This window comes from Agelaius phoeniceus, chromosome 6 (genome assembly GCF_051311805.1).
Source record: "Agelaius phoeniceus isolate bAgePho1 chromosome 6, bAgePho1.hap1, whole genome shotgun sequence".
Taxonomy (NCBI): Eukaryota; Metazoa; Chordata; class Aves; order Passeriformes; family Icteridae; genus Agelaius; species Agelaius phoeniceus.
The window spans coordinates 57,423,207-57,443,609 of NC_135270.1; the positions used below are offsets into that span (position 1 = coordinate 57,423,207).

The 20,403-nt window shown below is 40.5% G+C and overlaps 1 protein-coding gene across 1 annotated transcript; it reads left to right on the forward strand.

Moving 5' to 3' along the window:
- Positions 1-310: 310 nt before the first annotated feature.
- On the forward strand, positions 311-19,732 carry SGPP1 (sphingosine-1-phosphate phosphatase 1). The gene is made up of 3 exons (XM_054635494.2): positions 311-1,115; positions 11,311-11,400; positions 13,654-19,732. The coding sequence occupies exons 1-3, from the start codon at positions 522-524 to the stop codon at positions 14,203-14,205; spliced, it is 1,236 nt and encodes a 411-aa protein (XP_054491469.2). The 5' UTR covers positions 311-521; the 3' UTR covers positions 14,206-19,732.
- The last annotated feature ends 671 nt before the right edge of the window (positions 19,733-20,403 follow it).

Sequence of the window (20,403 nt, forward strand, 5' to 3'; positions counted from 1 at the left end):
ATCTCAGAGGTCTCATCCACTGCAATTGATTCGGGGTTTCTATAACGAAGAAGGAGGAGAAGAAGGAGGAGAATGAGGCTCCCTCACGGTCCCCCGACCCACCCCCCGGGGCGCCCTCCGCTGCCTCTGCCCCTCACGCTCGAGGCCGCCTCAGGCCGCGCACCGCCTCGCGCAGCGCCGAGCTCCGATTGGCTGCGCCGCCCGTGGGGGCGGGACCGAGGGAGGGCCGCGGCCAATCCGCGCCGCCAAGGACGTTTCCCGCGGGGTGGGGGCTGCGCGCAGGCGCGGCGGGGCGGGGCCGGCGCGGGCGTGAGGGAGGGAGCGAACGGGTAGGGCGTGAGGAGCGAGCGGCGGGAGGGAGCGGGTGAGGCGAGGGTAGTCCCGCGGTATCCGCGGCTCCTCGCCTTCCAGCGGGTTTCTCTCCAGGTAGCGGCTTTCCTTTTCCGCGGGGCTCCCGTCCCCCTCTCCACCACTCAGACGAAGTCCCCCGCCGTCCTCAGCGCGCCCCCGGTCCCACCGCTATGTCTCTCGGCCAGCGCCTGGCCCGGCTGGCCGCCCACCTGCAGGACCCGCGGAAAGTGGCCGCGTTCCAGCGGCTCTGCGGGGTGGAAGGGCCCTCGGGCTGGGCCGGCGCGGAGCAGCGGGGGCCGGTGGCGAACGGTGGCCCCGCGGGCGGGCAGGCGCATCCCACCGGGAACGGGGCCGTGCCCGGCGCGGCGGGAACCCCGCGGCGCTGGAGGAGGAGGCCGCGCCGAAACTCGCTGACGGAGGAGGAGGACGGCAGCCAGGAGTTCGCCACTCGCAGCCGCTTCCTCTACTATCTGTTCAGCCTGGGCACGGAGCTGGGCAACGAGCTCTTCTACATCCTCTTTTTCCCTTTCTGCATCTGGAATGTGGACGCCTGGCTGGGCCGGAGGCTCATCATCATCTGGGTGTGGGTGATGTACCTGGGGCAGTGCACCAAAGATGTGATCCGCTGGCCGCGTCCTGCCTCGCCGCCCGTGGTGAAGCTGGAGGTCTTCTACAACTCCGAGTACAGCATGCCCTCCACCCACGCCATGTCGGGCACCGCCATCCCCCTGGCGCTCCTGCTGCTCAGCTACGGCCGCTGGCAGGTAATGCTCGCACCTCCGCCTCCTCATCCGTGCGCTTTCCATCCCCGAGGTGTAACCATGTGACAGACCTAATTCCTCCTCGGGTGAGGAGGTGGCTGAGTTTGGTTGGGAAAACGTCACATTCGTACCTTTTTCCCTTGCCTCACTCTTAATTTTTTTTTTTTGTGTGTGTGTGTTTTAAGCGAGTGCTCAGGTAACGAGAAGTGTTCTAGTAATTCTGTCTTGTGAATGGAAGTTGTGCTGGTTTTGAGGATTAGCTCAGCACGCATGAAAAGTTCGCAGTAATAATCTGCGTTTTGTTCCGATGAGGGTTTTTTTCCAGCTTGTCCATTTGCACAAAGTTTGGATAAGCATCTAATGTTTTTACAGGCATTTGGTTTTACAGGGTGAGAATTTAGTGGAGAGCCAGTAACTAAAGGGCTTCTTGTTGAGCTTCGAGTCACTTTGTAGCGTCACTGAGTTGTAGCTTTAGCCTTTTCTTTAACGATTTTATTTTCATTAACCACAACCTGGAAATGATCCTGGCATTTGTACTTTCAGGAGGTTCTACAACCTATCAATGTGTTCATAATTAGCAGGAACTGATAATCCGTGATATTTTCATCACCTTCATTCAGCAGAATCTCTAAAATCTGGCTGTTGCACTTGGGGTCAATAGATAAGTTAAAATAACACTGTTGATCGTCTGGTTTACGCAAGCAGTGGCATGTGCTTTGGCGCTGGCTGCTGGAAGTACAGCAACAGCAGCAACTCCAAAGAAAGCACATCCAGCTCTCTAAATCACCGCACTAAACCACTTTCAGCAGTAGCTGAGAGAAGGCTTTCCCAGGTGAATGTCCAGTGCGGCGTTTTAAGAAGTTAGGCAGTAATTAGACTCTTAAGTTGTTAGTGTTTACTAATCCTTACTGTAATACCTGGTTTAAGGTGGATATAAGTCATGTCGGTGGAGAAAACTAACTCTGATCCTAAGCTTCGTGCAGGGGCTTAACTCTTCCCAGTTGCTGGTAACAATCACCATTTGTCTGCTGGCGCTGCCTGACACTTTGTGGCTCTATCTCAGCATCTAGAATGGGTGACTGAAAGGAATGGGATGATTAAGGGTTAGAGATTTTATTTGGCCTCTCTAACCAAAGATTATTTATCTGTTTCTGCAAGGTGAATGCATGTGCCCAGAAGGAAGCTCTTAGAGATTCATATTTGCTAGGAAAAGGTGAAGTATTATATGCTGGAGTTATGGCGGCATAATAACTACATACATACATATATATAAATATAAAATAATAATGTCATGTTTTTTGAGTGTTTGAAATAAATATTTGAAGTTTTGCCACTGAGATGCCTAATCTCAGAGTTGTTTTTACTAAATGACCAAAATCTGTATATATTTGATTATTGCTTGTTAGATGTGCAGGGCTGGTGTCAGTTGGAAGCACAAACTGGATTTGTACTCTCTGCATGTGGGAAAGCTCGTTTAGCAGTACCAGTGGATCAGCTTTGCACAGACTGATGTCATGTGTGCAGGGGAGAGCCCGTCTCGATGGCCTCTATAGGAGCAGCAATCAGGGTGTGAAATGGTGTTTTTGCCAATGAACCGAGTTCGATCTGTGCTTTGCCAACCCTCCCGCTGCAGTCTGTGAAACACTCTGCTAATTGACTAAACATATTTCCCATGGATGCATGGTGAGAAATCAGAAACATTCAGCCTTGTTATTCGTGTAGGACTGTGCTTAAGAAATGCAGAAGCAAAGTGTTTGAGTCTTGATTTCAATTCCTTTTTCTTAGAAAACGAATATGAATAAAAGACCTCTCTGAGACCAACTTCTGTCATTTCAAGATACTCATGTAAAAAAATCACTTCTGACTTTTAAAATTATTTCCATAAATTAATCAGTAATTAACTAGTGGCATGTCTAGAGTCTTTTCATTAACCTTTCATCTGACACGTCTTCTGTTCTCTCTGTTTTACTTCTGATGAAAGGGAATAGAACCTATGTGACATCTTTTTGTCATGGAAAATGGTGTTTTTCTGGAAATGCTGTTAAAAAAGACTGACCTCAGAAGTTCTTGGAAAGCTATTAAAGAGGTTTTTAGTATTATTTTTATTAAATTCTACAAATTTACTAGTATGTGCAGGTCACTGGATTTAAACCTGTTGGTTTAACCTCTTTCTGTGTATATTTAGTATAAAGAATACTTACATATACTGATATTTAGTATAAAGAATATATTTAGTATAAAGAACACAACTATAAGCTGGGCATTTAGAATTTATTTTAATAAATCAGAGCCTGATTGTGGTGAGACAAAGTTGGGACTGTTGGTTCAGCAGATCATAGTGGAACGAGGCTGAGGATGAATTGAGGCAGATACAGGTGTAACTCTCTGCAGGGACTTTTCCTCTGCAATACACACAGCTTTGAGTTTGTCACTTTGAAATTTATACTAAACCAAAGAAAGCTCCTCTTGCTCTAAAAGATGCTACACCAGTGAGGAGGGAGTCTCTTTCTTGTGTGGCTTATTTCCAGTTTGCTTGCAGTGATCTATGACTTCCTTCTATTGTGTGATAGTTCTTTTCTATCAAAGACAATTTATTTCAGTCTTTTCCTTGAAGAAAACAGAGAACAGAGAAAATGTGCTCCTATTTTTCTAGGTGTGGCCCAGATTGTCCATTTAAAACCATATTGGGATTGCAGTAGGGTTTTTTCTTAGCCTGTTGACTTTGTGCATTTCAATTTTTCAATGCCTTTAAGCAATCCTGTTACAATTATTTTTACATAGTATTCAAAAGGATTTTTGACTATAAAACGAAAATACTTGCTAAAAATGCAATAGTTCTATTGTTCAAGTAAAATATTTTCAGAGATAATGTATTTTAAAGATGGTTTTGGGAAATTATCACAGTTAGAGACTTTGGGCATAGGGAATATTCAATGACACTCTTTCAGACAGGAGCGAGTTACATATTAGGATAACTTTCATAGTAGCTAACTGTTCTGTCCATTGTATCCAAATTTTTCAGTTTCTTCTTGTATTATGAGAGCTTCCCTGAAACTTTTGATTTCTTGCATAATCCATGTTCATTTATTTCATTTATTTATTTAATATGTTACATTTCTGCACGGAAAACCATTTATTTCAACGACACTTCAGTAACCATGAAATACAAAGCTCATGTCAAAGACTCATGAGAATTTGGGAGTGTTATAAATGTTGATTCCCCCCCTCCTCCCCATCTTTGAAGTGCTGATACCCTGACAGAGAAGGGCAAACATTTAAAAGACAGTGAGGTTGTAGATCTTGATACAATGTAGGAAGAAGGAACCTTTATCAAATTGAGGAAAACTTGCTTTCTTTGAAGTCATGACAGTTTGAGCCAGGCTGGCTTATATAGTGTCTCAGATGGGGTGAGGAAGAGATAATGTGAATGCTAATTATCCACAAAATCTCCAAAGGCTCAGGCTGAGACTACTGGAAAAAGTATTTTTTATATTTTGTTGGATTACTTTGAACTGTTGATTTCAAATAGACACCATGATGTATTTTATTAGAAATGGTCCTTGAGTTGGGATGGTACCTGAACGTGTCAGAACTCTGCTGGCTTATTTTGAGGAGAAAAAAATAAATATCAGCCAGGGGATAGAGAAAATTCAGAAAAATGAATGTCAGAAAATACAGAAAAATAAATATCAGTCGGGAATAGAGAAAATTCGCTTCTGTCCAGAGTTCCTCCAGGATGCAGCCTGGCTGTAGCAGTGGCTGTGTGCGTTAGGAAATGATGGGTTTGCACTCCTTCCTGAGCTCTGCATTAATGAGCTCATGAGGAACTGCTGACTCTCACTGTAGCCACCGAGCAAAGCTCAGCTGATGTTGAGCAGGAGCCCGGGGCCTGGGTTGATGAGGAGCAGGCCTTTAACTGCGTTAACAACGCTGATTCACCTGCTGAAGCAGCCCGTGGTGCTGAATATGGCAGCCCTGTCCTGCTGGGTACCTGGCTGGCAGTGTTTGATATGCAAAGCCTGTCATCAGTGACTGCCTTTCCACCCTGCTGCTGCTAATGGTGACCTGGATAAACACCCCTGCTGAACCTGCACTGGGTGCATCTGTTCTCCAGTGGCCTCTCTGATGCAGTTTTCAGCTCCAGTTTTCATTTACTCAGTGCTCTTTTGACTCTCTGTGGTACCGGTTGTGTAAGACTCTTCTGTGGTACCACGTGAAACTCCCTTCCAGAAATCTTTCATCTGCATTGTGACTTTTATCAGCCAAGGCTGCTGAATGTAATTAAATGAGATGGGTTTGACAGGATCTGTGTTGGGATTTCAGGGAGATCTGCATCGCTCTGTGGTTCTGACTGACCCCTATTGAAGATTACCTCTAGAATTGTCTGCCTGCTCTTTCATTTCAAAAGGCTAAACTCTCTGATCCCCACTGAAAATAGGGAATAATTGGTTATGGGGATGAATAAGCAGCCTAATCACAACAGTGCTACAGTGAGAATTTTGCAGAAAGGGGCACACCCTTGTTTTAAATGTCTGTCCTTGGTGAAAGGCTTGCATTTGCAGTAAGATTGATGTAGTGATAAACTGGAAGCTACACATAGAAAGCCATCTCTTACATACAAAGTCTGTGTGCAGGAGCAAGTGCACTCCCTTCAGAAAGAGACACATCACCCCTCAGAGAAGCCCAAATATTTGGCTAAAATACTAAAACGTTGAGAAGAGATGTTGGCAAAGAGATGTGTGCATGCTTGTCTAATTGGTCTTCTTGAACATGTTTCCTAAACAGTCAAACAAAAACTCTTCTGACATGGGAAGCATAGCTGAAGGGATGATCTGAAAACACAGAATTACCCACACAATGATTTGAGAGAGAGAGAAACGGGAATTTGGAGGGTCAGCACTGGCCTTGTCTTGTGTGTGTAAGATGTAAGGTCTTCCATGGGCCATATTAATGCCTGTAGTTTGTAAAGGAAACTGAAAAAAGTTGTTTTTTGCAGGTGTTAAAAGTTTAAAAAGAGCACAGCCAGTTCTGACAAATGTCACTAGGGAATCTCTACCAGAGGAATACAACAGCCTGTCTCATGAGACTGTGTTGATTGTCATTAAATGTATTTTTCAGTTTTGCCTAAGCAAATCTTTAATTAATGGAAAGGGTCTTGGGGAAAAACATGTAAAAACAAATGCTCTAAGGTTGGATACAGAGTTTTTGATGAAAAGGTATTCAAAGGTAATACTTCTCAAGCAGTTTCTTTTTCTTGGTGCATTGTGCACATGTAAAAGCACTCCTTGTTCTTTAAATAAGGTGTGCTGATTAAACTGAGAAAACATTATTTTGCAGAGAAAAATGTAGTTTTAGGTACTGGGGCATAAACAGAGCAAGCTGTAAGTAATTCTTGCTTGCTGTGTTCAGAGAGGGATTATTTTTTTAATGACTGCAATGAAAAGATGTAACAAGCTAATTCCTATTGTTACTCCTTAATTTCTTTTCAGATTAGGTGTAGCAGAAAATTAAATGTTTTAACTTCCTTCAGGACTGGCATTGAAAAGTTTATCTTGGAATTTTAAAAAGAGGTTCTTGTAGTGATATGTAACACTGAAGTTTTTATCTCTTGGTATTAATGTTGGTGAGTGCAAGAAAGGGGAAAATCACTGATAAATATAGCTTAACCAGTGGTATTTACCACCTGTCCATTTGAAAGAATTTGTTTATTTTTCCTAAAATGACTGATTGGTGGTCTCTCTTTTCTAATAATCCTCTTCTCCCTTTTCTTCTGCTTCCCTCACAAATCATTCTTATGCTGTGCTTTTTGAACTCCTCTGTCCAGCCAGGTGCTGGAGTCATTCCCATAAGCATTGATTATAGCTTTTCATGACTGTTGCCAGTACATGGCCCAGGTACCTTATTAAAAGCCTGGTGCTGCAAGTGCTGCTTGGATTCTTTCTGTGGACTTTAGCCCAAAATAATTGTCTCAAACTCGAGTTGAACTTCTGAGTTGTGATATAATTAAAAAAAGATCATTGAATACTGTAGAACACTGAAAATATTAGAAAATTACTTTGGAATCATTTGTGGGTGCTGGAAACTTCTGTGCAGAATGTGCTTTAGAAAGGTAAAGAAGTGAGCATTTAGTGTCTTTTAATAGTGTTCCCTTATGAAAGAAGGAATTTTCTGACCTAGGTCAAAGCTTTTAGGACAGATTGTTTCCTTATAAGCATTTTTAAACAATGGTTATGTTATTAAGTCTCTTGGCAAAAAGATCAAGGAGCAGGAGGAGGATAGGGGAGGGTTTTGTGTGTGGTCCAGTCAGAAGTTTGCAAGGCTGTTTTGGAGGATGTAGTGGAATTTTCTATAGGATGGGAGTTTTCTTTTAAAAACATAGGACATAAAGTTCTCAAAGACTTACTGGAAGTATTTTCACTGCTGTTTTACAAATATGAATTTAATTCAATTTCTTCAATCAAAACAAGGTTCTGGATATGAGAATAAAATTGAGGTCTGAAACACAATGAGTCATTCAGTCAGCTTTATCCCTAGCTTTACCTTAATAGGTGAAGTTAAGAAATCAATTAATTTCTTAAATTTTTTTTTAATAACATGCTTATTGGTTTGGGTTTTTTTAATTTATAAAAGAGAAAGCAGTATGGAATTAAAAAAAAAAACCACACTCAGAATTGTTGAGGTGCCATGTTGGCTATGGGGAGGCATAAGGAGTTCTTGAGGATATTCTTATTTTGAGAGAATGAAACCTGGTTTCTGTGTCTGCCTCTCCCAGCTGTGATCTCTGACACCTTCCACACCCTCATCTGGAAGCACATGTGATGCCAGTCTGCCTTCTGATGCCCAAATGAGCAAAACCAGCTGTGAAGAGGGTAGAAGTAAACTGGTGATCTTTTGTCCTTCGTGCCTCTGTAGGTCTGATCTGGCATGCCAGGAACCATGGGACTAAAACTGCTGGAATTCAGCTGTCTTGCTTAATATCTCACATTTCAGTAGAGACCCAAGTCAACACAATAAAAAGTGCTTCTGACTTTCTTCTTTGAACACTTGATATAAGTTTTTATTCAAATTTTCACATTAGTCTTTTATAAAATATGCCTGGTTTTAAGTAGAAAACCTAGTAAAAGCTGTTCTTTTTTACTTTGAATATTCATTTATGATTTGGAGAGGAGATGTTTGAAATCCATTCTCATAAAACAGTATTATTACAAGGCTTGCTAGTACCTCAGCCTTGCAGGCAACAATTTGGAAGTAAGTTTATGGCATCAGCTCTTTTTCCAAGGATGCAGGTGATGTCCCTGCTGGTGGTGTGGCTCAGCATGCTGCTGAGCTCAGAGGTGTGTGGGAGTGCTGATATTCTCCTTTAGTCACCTTGTGCACTTAGCCCTGCGTGTGAGGACCAAACACGCGCTTGTCTCGCCACCTCAGGGCAGATTTTGAAGCAGGTGCTACCAGTTTGGTGTTCTGGGAATTCTCAAACCCAGTGGCTGCTTTAAAAGGTAGGAGTTAAAACAGGCTGAGGAGGACCCAGGGTGTTGGGCTTAATTTGTGATCAGTACAAATTAAAGGGTTCCTGTAAGAAAGATGGGAGCCAAATCCTGTGGGCCTCTTGTGACAGGAGAAGGGGTGATGATTCTAAACTGAATGGGGGTTAATTTAGATCAGATGCAGGAAGAAGTTTTATATTTTTGCTGGTGAAACACTGGCACAGGTTGCTCAAAGAGGAGGTGGGTGCCCCATTCCTGGAACATTCAGGGCCTGGTTGGGTGGGGCTCTGAGCAACCTGTTCTAGTTGAGGGTGTTCAAGCCATTCTACCATGTTTTGCTGTGAAGAAACTAAGGTAGCCCATGTTCTCAGATGGTTTAAGGGATATTTATTCAGAATTAGAGTGAGATGTGACGGAGCCAAATAATCTTTCCAAAACATTCTTCAGAGCTGGAATTCCTGTTTCTTTCTTACTCAAACACCCTTCCCTAGTGAGTTCCTGAACACAAACATCTCTTCTTTCATTTTCAGAATTATTTGTAGTCTGCCTGCTGTTTACAGTCACCTGCTCAGGACTCTTAAAATCAGACTTCTCACCTAACTATTTCCTTCATACTCCTTATTCTCAGGATTTTGCTGTTTAGCTGCTCTAACCTCTTCCCTCCCCCAGTCCCAACCTCTTACCCACAGTGTCATGAGCAGCTACTGAGCCCTGCTGAGCCTGGTACTTCATTCATCTTCCTGCTAAAGCTCCAGCCTCTCTTTCTGTCAGCTACTGCAGAAACAGGACAAGTCTTTATTAAAGAAAAGCCTTACCCCTGATTGAGCTCTGAAAGCACAAAAGATGTGTGTCAGGAGACAAGGATGGACACAGGCTATCAAGTGATGGCAAAACAGTTTGGAACTCGAAGCTGCTCTTGCTTCAGAGGCCCTGGGGTACAGCTGTGCCTGCACATGCAGCAGTTCTGCTGGGGGAGTCCTTGGAGGGTGCAGGGAGGGTGTGTGGCTGTGCAGGCAGCATTCCTCCTTCCCTGAAAGCAAAGCACAGAGGGGCAGAGGGATGTGGCTGCACTTGTGAGGTACCAAAGAGCTGCTTTTGTGGCTGCTGTAGCAGTGTTGGTATCTGATAACTCTGCCATCATGTGTGAGTGTGACAGAGTTACTGGTGCATTGCCCGGGGTTAACAGAGTTCTGAAAGGCAGGAAACTGAGTTTGTTCCTTCATCGTTGCAGTCAGAAGTGAGTCACAGATACACAGTTCTGTTTAGATCCAGTTTGTAGATGAATGTGATAGAAGCAAAGACAAATGTTTCTACAGGAAATAGAGTTTAGTCTAGATGGAACACAACTATAGCTGTTTAGTATTTATGTTATGTTAAGTTTGTGTTTAGTATTTATTTTAATGTGAAATCTGCTTCTTATGTGAAACATAAGCTTCCTGATTTTCTCTTAGTTCGAGAATGTTATTTATTTTAGTTTTGTTATGCCAACATGGTCCTGCAGTTGAGAATTCAGTGAAGGTTGGAAAAATGCAGAAGAGTGATAATCCTATCTCAGACCTTTTACAGAAAGACTGATTTCTGGAACTTTACAATCTGTTCAGTGGCCTTCACAGAGGACACACAACTTCCTCCAGTAATTTTAAAGATATTTTCTCGAATTTGTTGGATATTCTACCCTTCAGGTTACCTATGAAAGGAACAAGGGAAAGGGCAAGAAAACTGCCTGTAGATTTTGTTCCTGGGTTTGAGTACATCTTGGCTGCCTGTTTATATTGAACATGTTTATTGTAGGAAGAGAAGCAGTTTTGGAAACTTGCCATTTTATCTTGTGACTGTGTCTTTTATAGAATAGTGGCAAAAAAGGAAGCTGTATCCTGTCTGGTACGACATTTTGCAATAGTGGGGAAAGTATTTCATACTGTGCTGTAATATGTAAATTAGCATAGTTTTAGCCAAAACCTCAGAAAGTCAAGAAACTATGTTTCTATACATGATATGTGCTTTTTAAAGCAAAGTATTTTATTTCTTCCTGGTAAACAGTCCTTATTAAAAAAAATGTGAGAAGGCAAAAATAATTGGAAGTAATTATTTGATGATTTTTGTCTAACAAATGTGACTTGTAGGAGGAAATTTATGTGGGTTTGGAAAGAACAAAAAAGATTACTGTTTTAGGAGCTTCATGCTGATGCCCAGATATTGAGTCAATGACTGCTGAAGCCCTAAAACCAAGAATTGAGGAAGGAATTGAATTTCTTTGTAATTTTGTTATGAGTTCCTTCTTTTCAGGAAAGAAGTGAAGCCTCGATTCTGCCTGAGTAATTGCCAACAATCTAAATATGTGATGGAGGTGCTTCACCCAGTGTAAAACTGTTGCAGTTTAACACACTTGTCTCTGCCCATGTGGTCAGTTTGGGATATCAGAGCATGGCAAGAAAACTGCTACAGAGATGGAGACATTTCTTACTGCTTTGAAAAAGTCTGATAAAAGCACTGAAATTCATATATCCTGAATGCAAAGAAGATGGGGAAGATTGAAAGTTTGACTTAACAATTTATGAAAAGGTGCTCTGCTAGGCTTGTGGAGGCTAGGGCAAGGAAAAGGGTAAACATCAGTGGCATTAATTGGAATTAATTATAGAATGCTCATAGAGTGGGGTTTTTTTATTTATTTTTTTCAAATTCTAATATGGTTTCTGCATTTTTTTCCCTACCAGTATCCCCTCATGTTTGGACTGATCCTGGCATTCTGCTGGTGTTCTTTGGTTTGCTGTAGTCGAATTTATATGGGAATGCATTCAATTTTGGTAAGAAAATAATCTAATCTACTACTGAACTTCTGGTTTAATCCTGTTCTGATTTAATAAACTTCTATCACATTGAAGGTTTTACAGTGCAATAATTATATATAGATGTATGTTTTTGTAGTGTCCTACAATACAGAAACAGAAGACTTATATTTCTTCAGCATAGAAATTGATTAAACAGCTAAAAATGGCTCTCATGCTAAACTTATACTTGTCTTTTATAAACTCAGTCCATGGTTGAAACTTAACAAGTGTTTAATGTCATTTTTTAGTGCAGAAATTGATGACTGCTCTAAAGTGTAGAGTAAATTTTCCTCTACAGAGTAGAAATCATTTTGTAGGATGAGAAAGTGGCTGTTAAAGTTCCTTCCACGTCAGCTGCTCAAAGCATGTGCATTTTGGAGTGCCACTCTACATGCTAGAGTTTCATTTACCAGAGTTTTTAAATCCAGGTAACAAAGTTTTCATCTTGGAAAACACTCATTTATTAAACAGATTAAAACTCCCCAAACTGAAACACAAATGTATACAATGCAGAAATGACAAAACAAGAACACTACAAGTGATAATCACAATGCAAGACCACTGATGAGAGTGGCTCAAGATGTTTTTGAGGATCATGTGCTAGAAGAAAAGCTAACAGACAGAAAAGGTAAAGTCTGGTAGGGAGTAGAAAAGCTGGTAGATGAACACAGTGGAAAAGGAGTATGGGAAAATAATGTAGCTCAGAAAAACTAAATTACATTTTTGCATCAGTAGTTAGGAGGCTTTCCAATCTAAAACCATTCTGTCAAGGATGATGTGATGGACTGACACAAAATGTCATAGAACAAAGTTGTGCCACAAATTGTGAGCAAGCAGACAGAGCTGTTTTGCAGTTTCACATCTGAATCCTCTGCAGAATTTGAGGGAATGGAGTTCACCACATGGTGCCTGCAATGTGCATCAACCCCCGTGCCTGAGTTTGGGGGGAGTAGGTGCCAAATAGAGCAGAAAGGTTTTTTTGTTGCTTCTGAAATGAGCAAGTCTGATGTTTATGTCAGTCAATTTTAGTGGAGCTTTTATCAAGCTTTCAATTAGTGGAAGCAAATTTAAAAAAATTCATAGAAGCTGGAGCAATACAAACTCTGCTGATTGAAGTCCCATTTCCTGGCTCATGTGGAAGAGCTGATAAGCATGAAAGTGAAGGTGGGCCACTTTGTAGTGCTTGGATTGCACAAATTCTTCTTTAACAATCAAACATGACAAAAGAAGCTGAGAGTTCCATGCAACTGAATGATCAGTCAAGAGTTAACTGAAATTTAATGCTGAAGTAAAAAATCATTGGGTAACCTTTTCATTAAGAAAAGACCTTTAAAAACAATAGTAAAACTGAAAATCAGTTAGGAAGCCACAGAGGTTATCTCTTCCTCTCCTTTAATATTTGGAAATAGTTCCCACTCTTCCATCATTGTTAATTCTGAAGCTGGAGTGAAAGTTGAAGGTGCTTTAGTGCCTGACTGCAGTGGTCCTTGACTGCTGCTGCTGCCAGTGTTGGGTGTGTTGGCACCCAGGCCCTCAGAGCCTCTGTTGAGCTGTTTCAGCAAACCTAAGTTGGCAGAACATATTTAGCTGAGCTGGATTTGTGCTGACTGTAGGTTGGAATGCCCTGGCCCTGGGCAGGGACCAGTGTTGCCAGCAGAAAAATCATAGAAGAATCACACAATAGTTTTGGGCTGGAAGAGACCTTTGAAGATTATCTAGTCCTAGCCCCCTGCAATAAGCAGGGACATCTTCAACCAGAACAGGCTGCTCAGAGCCTTGTCCAGCCTGACCTTGTATGTTTCCAGAGACAGGGCATCCACCACCTCTCTGAACAACCTGTACCAGTGCCTCATCATGCTCATTGGAAAAAAAATATCTTCCTTATATCCAGTCTGAATCTCCCCTTTTTTAGTTTAAAACCATCACCCCTTGCCCTGTTGCAACAGGCCTTACTAGAAAGTCCAGACCTGCAACTTCAGTGAAGGATCCTTTGATCACAACTTCATTCATGATCTGGTCAGGATGCAGGTGATTTGTTAATAGGTCATCAAATGCAATTCCTTCCCTTATGTTTAACATAAGAAAGATACAATCCTATGAAAGGTAAGAGATGGGAATCCACAAGTTGCTTTTAACACTACAGCAGCTAGGCTTGAATTCTTGTTAATGTAACTTGAGGGCCTTTTTAAAATAGTTACTACACTGAAACCATATCTTTCTCTTCAACAGGACGTTATTGCTGGATTTCTGTACGCTATTCTTATCCTGCTTATCTTCCATCCAGTTGTGGACCTGATTGACAATTTCAACTTAACTTACAAATATGCACCCTTAATTATCATCAGTCTCCATTTGGCCCTGGGCATCTTCTCTTTCACCCTGGACACGTGGAGCACGTCGCGAGGAGACACGGCTCAGATCCTGGGCTGCGGTGCCGGCGTGGCCTGCGGCTCTCACGTCAACTACATCCTGGGTCTGCAGCTGGACCCTGCTCCCCACACCCTGCCCTTGTCCCTGTCCTCCCTCACTGTGACTGCGTTTGGAAAGGCCATCCTGCGCTTGTTGATTGGGGTCATCGTTCTGTTGCTAACAAAAGTGGCCATGAAGAAAGCCACGATTCCTCTGGCGTGCAAAATGTTCCGCATCCCGCAGGGCGACGTGCGGAGAGCCCGGCAGCGCATGGAGGTGGAGCTGCCCTATCGCTACATTACCTACGGAATGGTGGGCTTCTCCCTCATGTTCATTGTTCCTTGCCTCTTCCATTTCATTGGTCTTTCCTGATGCAGTTGGATCACTTTGGGTAGGGAGAACTGAGCTAGTTGCTTTTTGAGGAGGTGCACTAGTTTGCTAAGGGAAGGCCAGCCAGCTTGGCTTTAGGGCCTTCCTATTAACAGCAATACGAAGCAAGCAAAGCATTTAAAGGGCTTTGCACATCTCTGGGGATGGTTTAGGGCCAGCAGTCAAGCATCAGTCCAGGAGAAGTGCTGACCTCTGTAAATGCTGATTTTTGGACTTATTGCTGTAACCAAGTCTGTGTGTGTGTGATGCAGTGAATGTATCTGGGATGGCTGCCAGGCTGTACCTGTGAACACTGACACTTCAGCAGGTGTGTCTGACAGCTGATCAGAAGGCTCCATTCATGATCTGTTTGCCATTTCACAGTAATTAATTCAAGTTGTTGGACCATAAACTGTTACATTTGCTTTCTTCTATTCTTTCCTGAAGTCCTGCTTCAAGGTATTTCAATTAATAGGTATTTTTAATGGACCAAACTCATAATGAGGGTGAATTTTTCTAAATAAACAAGCAAAAGCCTTTTTCTTTAGCCCCCTTTGCAGAGAAAAATGTCTGGATTAGCATTGGTAGATATTACTAGAGTATATATAATTCAGGTACTGTATTTTATGGTTTAATAACTGTGCCTTTCTGTTGCTAAATTAAGAAATGCCATATATACTGTGATGTAAAAATGCCTAATTTTATGGAAAATCCTACGTAATTAGGCAGATATTAAAAAATGTTAATTGTCCATGTTGCTGACATGGTCCGAGTTAACCAGAATGTCCAGTTTTTACTGATCAAAATTGCATAAATGAAATGACCCAGGAATTGTGTCCTTGAGCTCAAGATATTGTAAATGAACAATAGTCCCTTTTGTAAGTATTTTTAATGTGTATTGTAAGTTACTGCAAGAGGATATATTTTTCTGGAGATTGTTTATACAGTGGATGGATATTCAAAATTAATTATTTCAACATATAAACAATAAAAGCACCCCATTCTGCAAAGAAATGGGCTTCACTTATTATTCCAAACTAATCTAGAAGGACCACTGCTTTTAGGTATTTGGTTAGAAAATATTATTCTAGAAAAATTCGTATTTTTATGCATTAACATACTATATTTAAAGGTGATAATCACTTACCCAATTTAGATAGCTATAAGACAATGTAACAATTAAAGTAAACTTGTAATCATTCTGATTGACAGATTGTGAGGAGTCAAGGCAGGATGGTCAATGCATGAATGGTTTGTGATGTCTAAATTTGGCAGGATTTTATTATGTGCTTTTGAGCTTTTCATGATCCTTTTCCCTTCAAGTGTAATTTCATGTGCCTTTTTTCTGTTTCATTTTGTCTTGTTCATGTGTTGCCTGATCTGTTCTTTCCATGTCAGGAACACTGCAGGAAGCGCTGTCTTAGTGTCTGAGCAGGCACAAATTACTTAATTTTGTATTGTACTTGTTTTTCAGGAAAAGCATAATTTGGTTGGCAAATATGGTGATTAGATAGAATACAAAGCCTACATTTTTGTAAGCAGTATTTGGTTTTAGAAGGTTTTTTGTGTTGGAGATCTCTCCAAGCTGTTAATATGGAGATTGACAAAATTAACTTCACTTTCTTTGAAGCAGACGAGGTTTATGGTACGCTGGCACTGGATGATGTGAAAATCTCCACTTTTCTGGTGCATTTCTGCATGCACTGCTAGGAATGTATTCAAACTGAGGTATCCAAAACTGAGAGTGTTCAACAACTTCCACAGCTGAAAAGACCTCACTCAGTAGAAAATGGTTTTAATGTGTATTTCTGGATTTGATTTTTGTGTCTGTTCCTCTTTTGCAGTTCAATGCAGAATGTGCAGTTAGAGGTTAATTGGTTTCTGGGGTTTGGAGAGTGGGATTTCCACTGATCTGGCTTCACACACCAAGATAGCCATTAAATAAATAGCTGGGGGAATGTACACAAAATGCCTTATGCTTAAAGCCCTAAGCAAGTGGTGTAGTTTCAATTATATTTAATTAGTCTGAGGACTGTTAAAAATAATAGGCTAACTTTCTCTGAAATTTAGAGCATATTCTCCTTAAATATCCTAGCTTTACAGTTTATAGCAAAAAATGTTTAAATTCTAGGATAGAAAAGGTAAGTGAGCAAAACTAATTTTTTAAGGTACATATTGGACTTGTAGAAACCAAGTTTACATCATAAAGAGCATAATTAAAGCTGTATTTTCTAGCTTGCTCTCTTGTAGTATTGATGGAACATGAGATGTACTGTGGAGGATCTGGAAGGGGTGAAAAGATCACACAGAGCTTTCAACAGGCTAAGGAAAATTGTACTGTAGCTTATTCTACTGTCATAAATTTATTTTTTATATTTTTATACAGTACATTGAGTAAGTTCAAACCATCATGTTCCATGTTCCACTACCCAGGAAATGTCCATCAGAATGTCTGTACAGCACCTTCAGCAACTACTTCACTGATGTTTACATGAGAAAAAGTTCTCCTGTTCTGTTTTCATGTTTTATAAGGGGTTAGGCTCGAGAGGGCAGTTAGCACAAAATGTCATGCAATACGAATACCTTTAGAGGATAAAGAATTACAGACATGCCAATGCTTAGAAATCCAAGTAAAGTATTTGTATTGTTGTATAATTTTGTTTACTGATAAGCTAAGTTTCCTTGGAATTGGGCATAACAAAGCAGCAGGTAAAACTGGAGCACTTTCTTTGCCCTAATCTATTCTTAGAGTTAAACATGAAAAATATTTCTAGTGTGAGCACCAGCTGGTACCAAATTCTTTATAAATAAAGTTAACATAGCTTTAAGAGATAGTCAAATGTCTTTCCAGAAGGAAAAATGCTTGAAAACCTTTATGACGTGGTGCAAAAACATCCTGCTAGTGAACTCCCTTGATCCCAGAGAGAAATATACTTCACAGAACCAGCTATGAATGCACATTTATTACAAAAAGCTGCAGGCTAAATTTGCCTTTTTTAATTATTGTGTGAAATAAACCTTTAAACCAACAGGCAGGTAGAGAGCAGTCTGACACAAAATTCTGTTTTCCAAGAGGCTGAAGAGATGCAAATTAGTCTGAGACTGCCTTAAACATAATGGCAGGATTTTTTCTGGCCTGGCCCTCACTCAGAACTGACATGTGCATCTTGGGTGAGTTTTACAATCTCTTCTTTTGGAAAAATGTTTCATTTTTATAAAAAAGCATTGCTTTTGCTTTCTCCTGTGTGATCACCTGTGAAGCTGTTGGGTCTCTGAGCAGGAGGTGGAGGAGCAACTTGCAGGTAAATTGGCAAACCAAAGGGAGTTGGGTGTTGTTTATTTATTTGGAATTTTTTAAGGTTATGTGCAGCATTTCTCCTGGAAAGAAAAACCAAACAGAAAGATGCATTTCTTTTAAAATGGCATCTCCAAATGTGATATGTGGCTTTTGTGTTATTTTTTTTCTTACCAGAACAGTGTTAAATTGTCTGGATATTAGAAGCTAGTATGTTTTCCTTTGTTTTGTTTTGTTTTTTTAATTACTGCTCTCAGTATTTTTTACTCCTTTTTTTGCTTATTTCTGAGAGAGTGTCCAGAACTTCTGTAAGCAATTGCTACTTATGTGAAGATTGTAATTTTGAACTTGTAAATAATTAAGGGTTGTTAGCTGCAAAAATATATAAAAACAAATCCTTGCATGCTGTAAGTAAATACATCTGTTGTGCTAAAAGTTGTTTCTGTTTCAGTATGTGCTTTCTCAATAAAAAAATCCAGTTTTCACACACCATACAGAAGATATTTAATAATCCAGTGGTATGAAGGGGCATTGCTGTCAAACTCCTGCTAACTTTACTGGGAGTTCTGCACTGGGTTCCTTCCACAGGACACTGAGAATGAAGCCTGAAGGGCAAGGCTGTGCTGACGTGGGAGCAGGCTCAGTGAGTGTGAAATGACTCAGCTCTAAATGTGATAGCCTTGCTTTTGGGTGATTCTCCTTGTTAAAATATGAGATTCCTAAAGGGCTCACCTTGGAAGTCCATTCTCTGTAGGTGGGACTGGCTGCACATTTCTAACACTCCCCCTCTGTACCATAATTCTGTGAATGAAGAGACCCCAGAATAAAGTCAGTAGATAAAATGAGAGAATTGATTTCTTGGGGTATTGTGACTCAACTTATTGTAATTGATTCTTGAGTGGTTCTTTGGTCTCAAGTAGAATGTTTGTTGGTTATATAATTTATCTCTGTATTCTGCAAACGACTTTGAGGAAACTTAACTTTTTTGTGGGAGGAAGTTGAATGACACCTTGCCAGACTTCATTCTGTAGGAAAGCTTAAGTGGCCTTTTGTTTCAGAAAAAAAAAATATAAGCCTGTTTTAAAATTTACTGCAAATGATATATTGGTCAAATTGATAGATTAAGTGGGTCACTAACATCGTTGTTCTTGCAATACTGAACAAAGGCAATGAAAGCTGAATTAGAAACAAAATGTGATATTGTGTGGCAGAGAGGACAAAGCACTTTAGGTGTTCTCTAACAAGCAAGTATCACATGCTGGTTTTGAAGCAAATTTAGCCATGCATTAGAAAAATTTCTTTGCACTCCATTCTGTACCAGAAATTACTTGCATATTGGTAGGAGGCCTTGTAAGAAAAGAAAAGAAAGCAGGGTGTGCTTGCAGTGTATGATCAGTAACTGTTCCTGTAGGATCAGAGGAGAGGAGAGGGTACATGGGATAACAGTACCTTAAAGATACTGACTAGTAAATGTAAATAATTCCCATCAGGTTGGAGAATTTTATTAGTCACTAAACTTTGACTAAATTAGTCACTAAGTTTTCCCACAAGTTTATTTTTGCTAGAAAGTGTAGTGAAAGATAAGAGTGATATTACTGAAATGGAAATTAGCTTTTAAGACAATTCTAGATGACTGAAGTATCAAAACTGAAAAAGATCAGTTCAGGAGCAAGTAATGGGAACAGTAAGAGTAGAGTCTGAGGGAGATTTTGTATTAAACTTAATGCACTTAAAAATTATGCCAAAATTTGGCCTACAATTGATTTATATGAAATCTGTAGTACAATATAGATACATATATAAATTAAAAATATTGTGTATTGGAGCTTAATTTTTTTATGTATAGATTTTTTCCTCTGTTTCCTGCATTCCCTGATAAAAGGAAGTTGATACAATACAAGCCAGCGTTGTCTGTGTAAGGTAAGGCTGTATGTTAGTAGCCTTTAGGGAAATAATGCAGTTGTAACCCAGTCTCTCAACCTCTTGGAGAACTTGATTTAAAAAAAAACCCAAACAACTGAGATGCAAGCCCTAAGTTGAGGATTATATGTTTGCTGTATAATAGTATACAACTGATGTTTTAAAAATGAATACATCAGCACTTTGTTTTACTCTTGTTAATGATTTTGTACTCATTATACACTTCCTGAGTTGTCAATTTAGCTTATATTGACTGGTAACTGAAGTGTCTAACTTCACCTGCAATGTGTGGGTAATAAACTCCTGTTGGATTCAGTTGTGTTACTGTCTTTATTCCTTCCAGTGCTCAGGGACAAGATTTGAGTTTGTGGATGGATTCAAACCCCAAAACAAACCCCAAAATTTGTTTTCTGAAAGTTCTTTTCCCCTTATATGTGTAAGGCTGATTTGATGCAGTAGCTTAGCAAACATAAGCAGAAAATACATTCTGCTTCCATGTCAGCTGAAAAATTACCTTGGAATATTGAACCCAGCATGTTTTTTCATCTCTCCTGGGATGCCACAGCCATATGTGGGTGGGAATTCCTGCTGTAGAGAGTTCAGTCCTGGTGGCTAATCAAATCTGCAACTGCCTTGGGAAGATTGCCAAAATAATGCCTGTAATGAAGAATTCCTTTGCAATTGCTTACCTCATGCTGTTAGGCAAAGGGATGTAATCATGTTTGCTGCCTATAGAATGATTACATTTCAGAACATGATGACCCAGATTTCTACTAACTTGCAAAGATTTTTGAACTGGAAATTCAGGGATGCTGTTTCCCATGCTTCACTGTATGCAGCAGGTACTTGATTAATTTGGTTTTGGTGATGCAGTGTTTGCAGCATTATTCATGCTGTAATGGCTCCTGATTGCTTAGTGGTTATTGCTGTGGACTGCAGTACATCAGCTGCAGATGCTGAAACTCTAAATGAAATAAAGCTTTTAC

Coding starts and splice junctions, on each gene's coding strand:
- SGPP1 (XM_054635494.2), top strand. CDS start 522: ATGTCTCTCGGCCAGCGCCTGGCCCGGCTGGCCGCCCACCTGCAGGAC. Junction 1,116..11,310: donor TCAGCTACGGCCGCTGGCAG/GTAATGCTCGCA, acceptor TTTCCCTACCAG/TATCCCCTCATGTTTGGACT. Junction 11,401..13,653: donor TGGGAATGCATTCAATTTTG/GTAAGAAAATAA, acceptor TCTCTTCAACAG/GACGTTATTGCTGGATTTCT.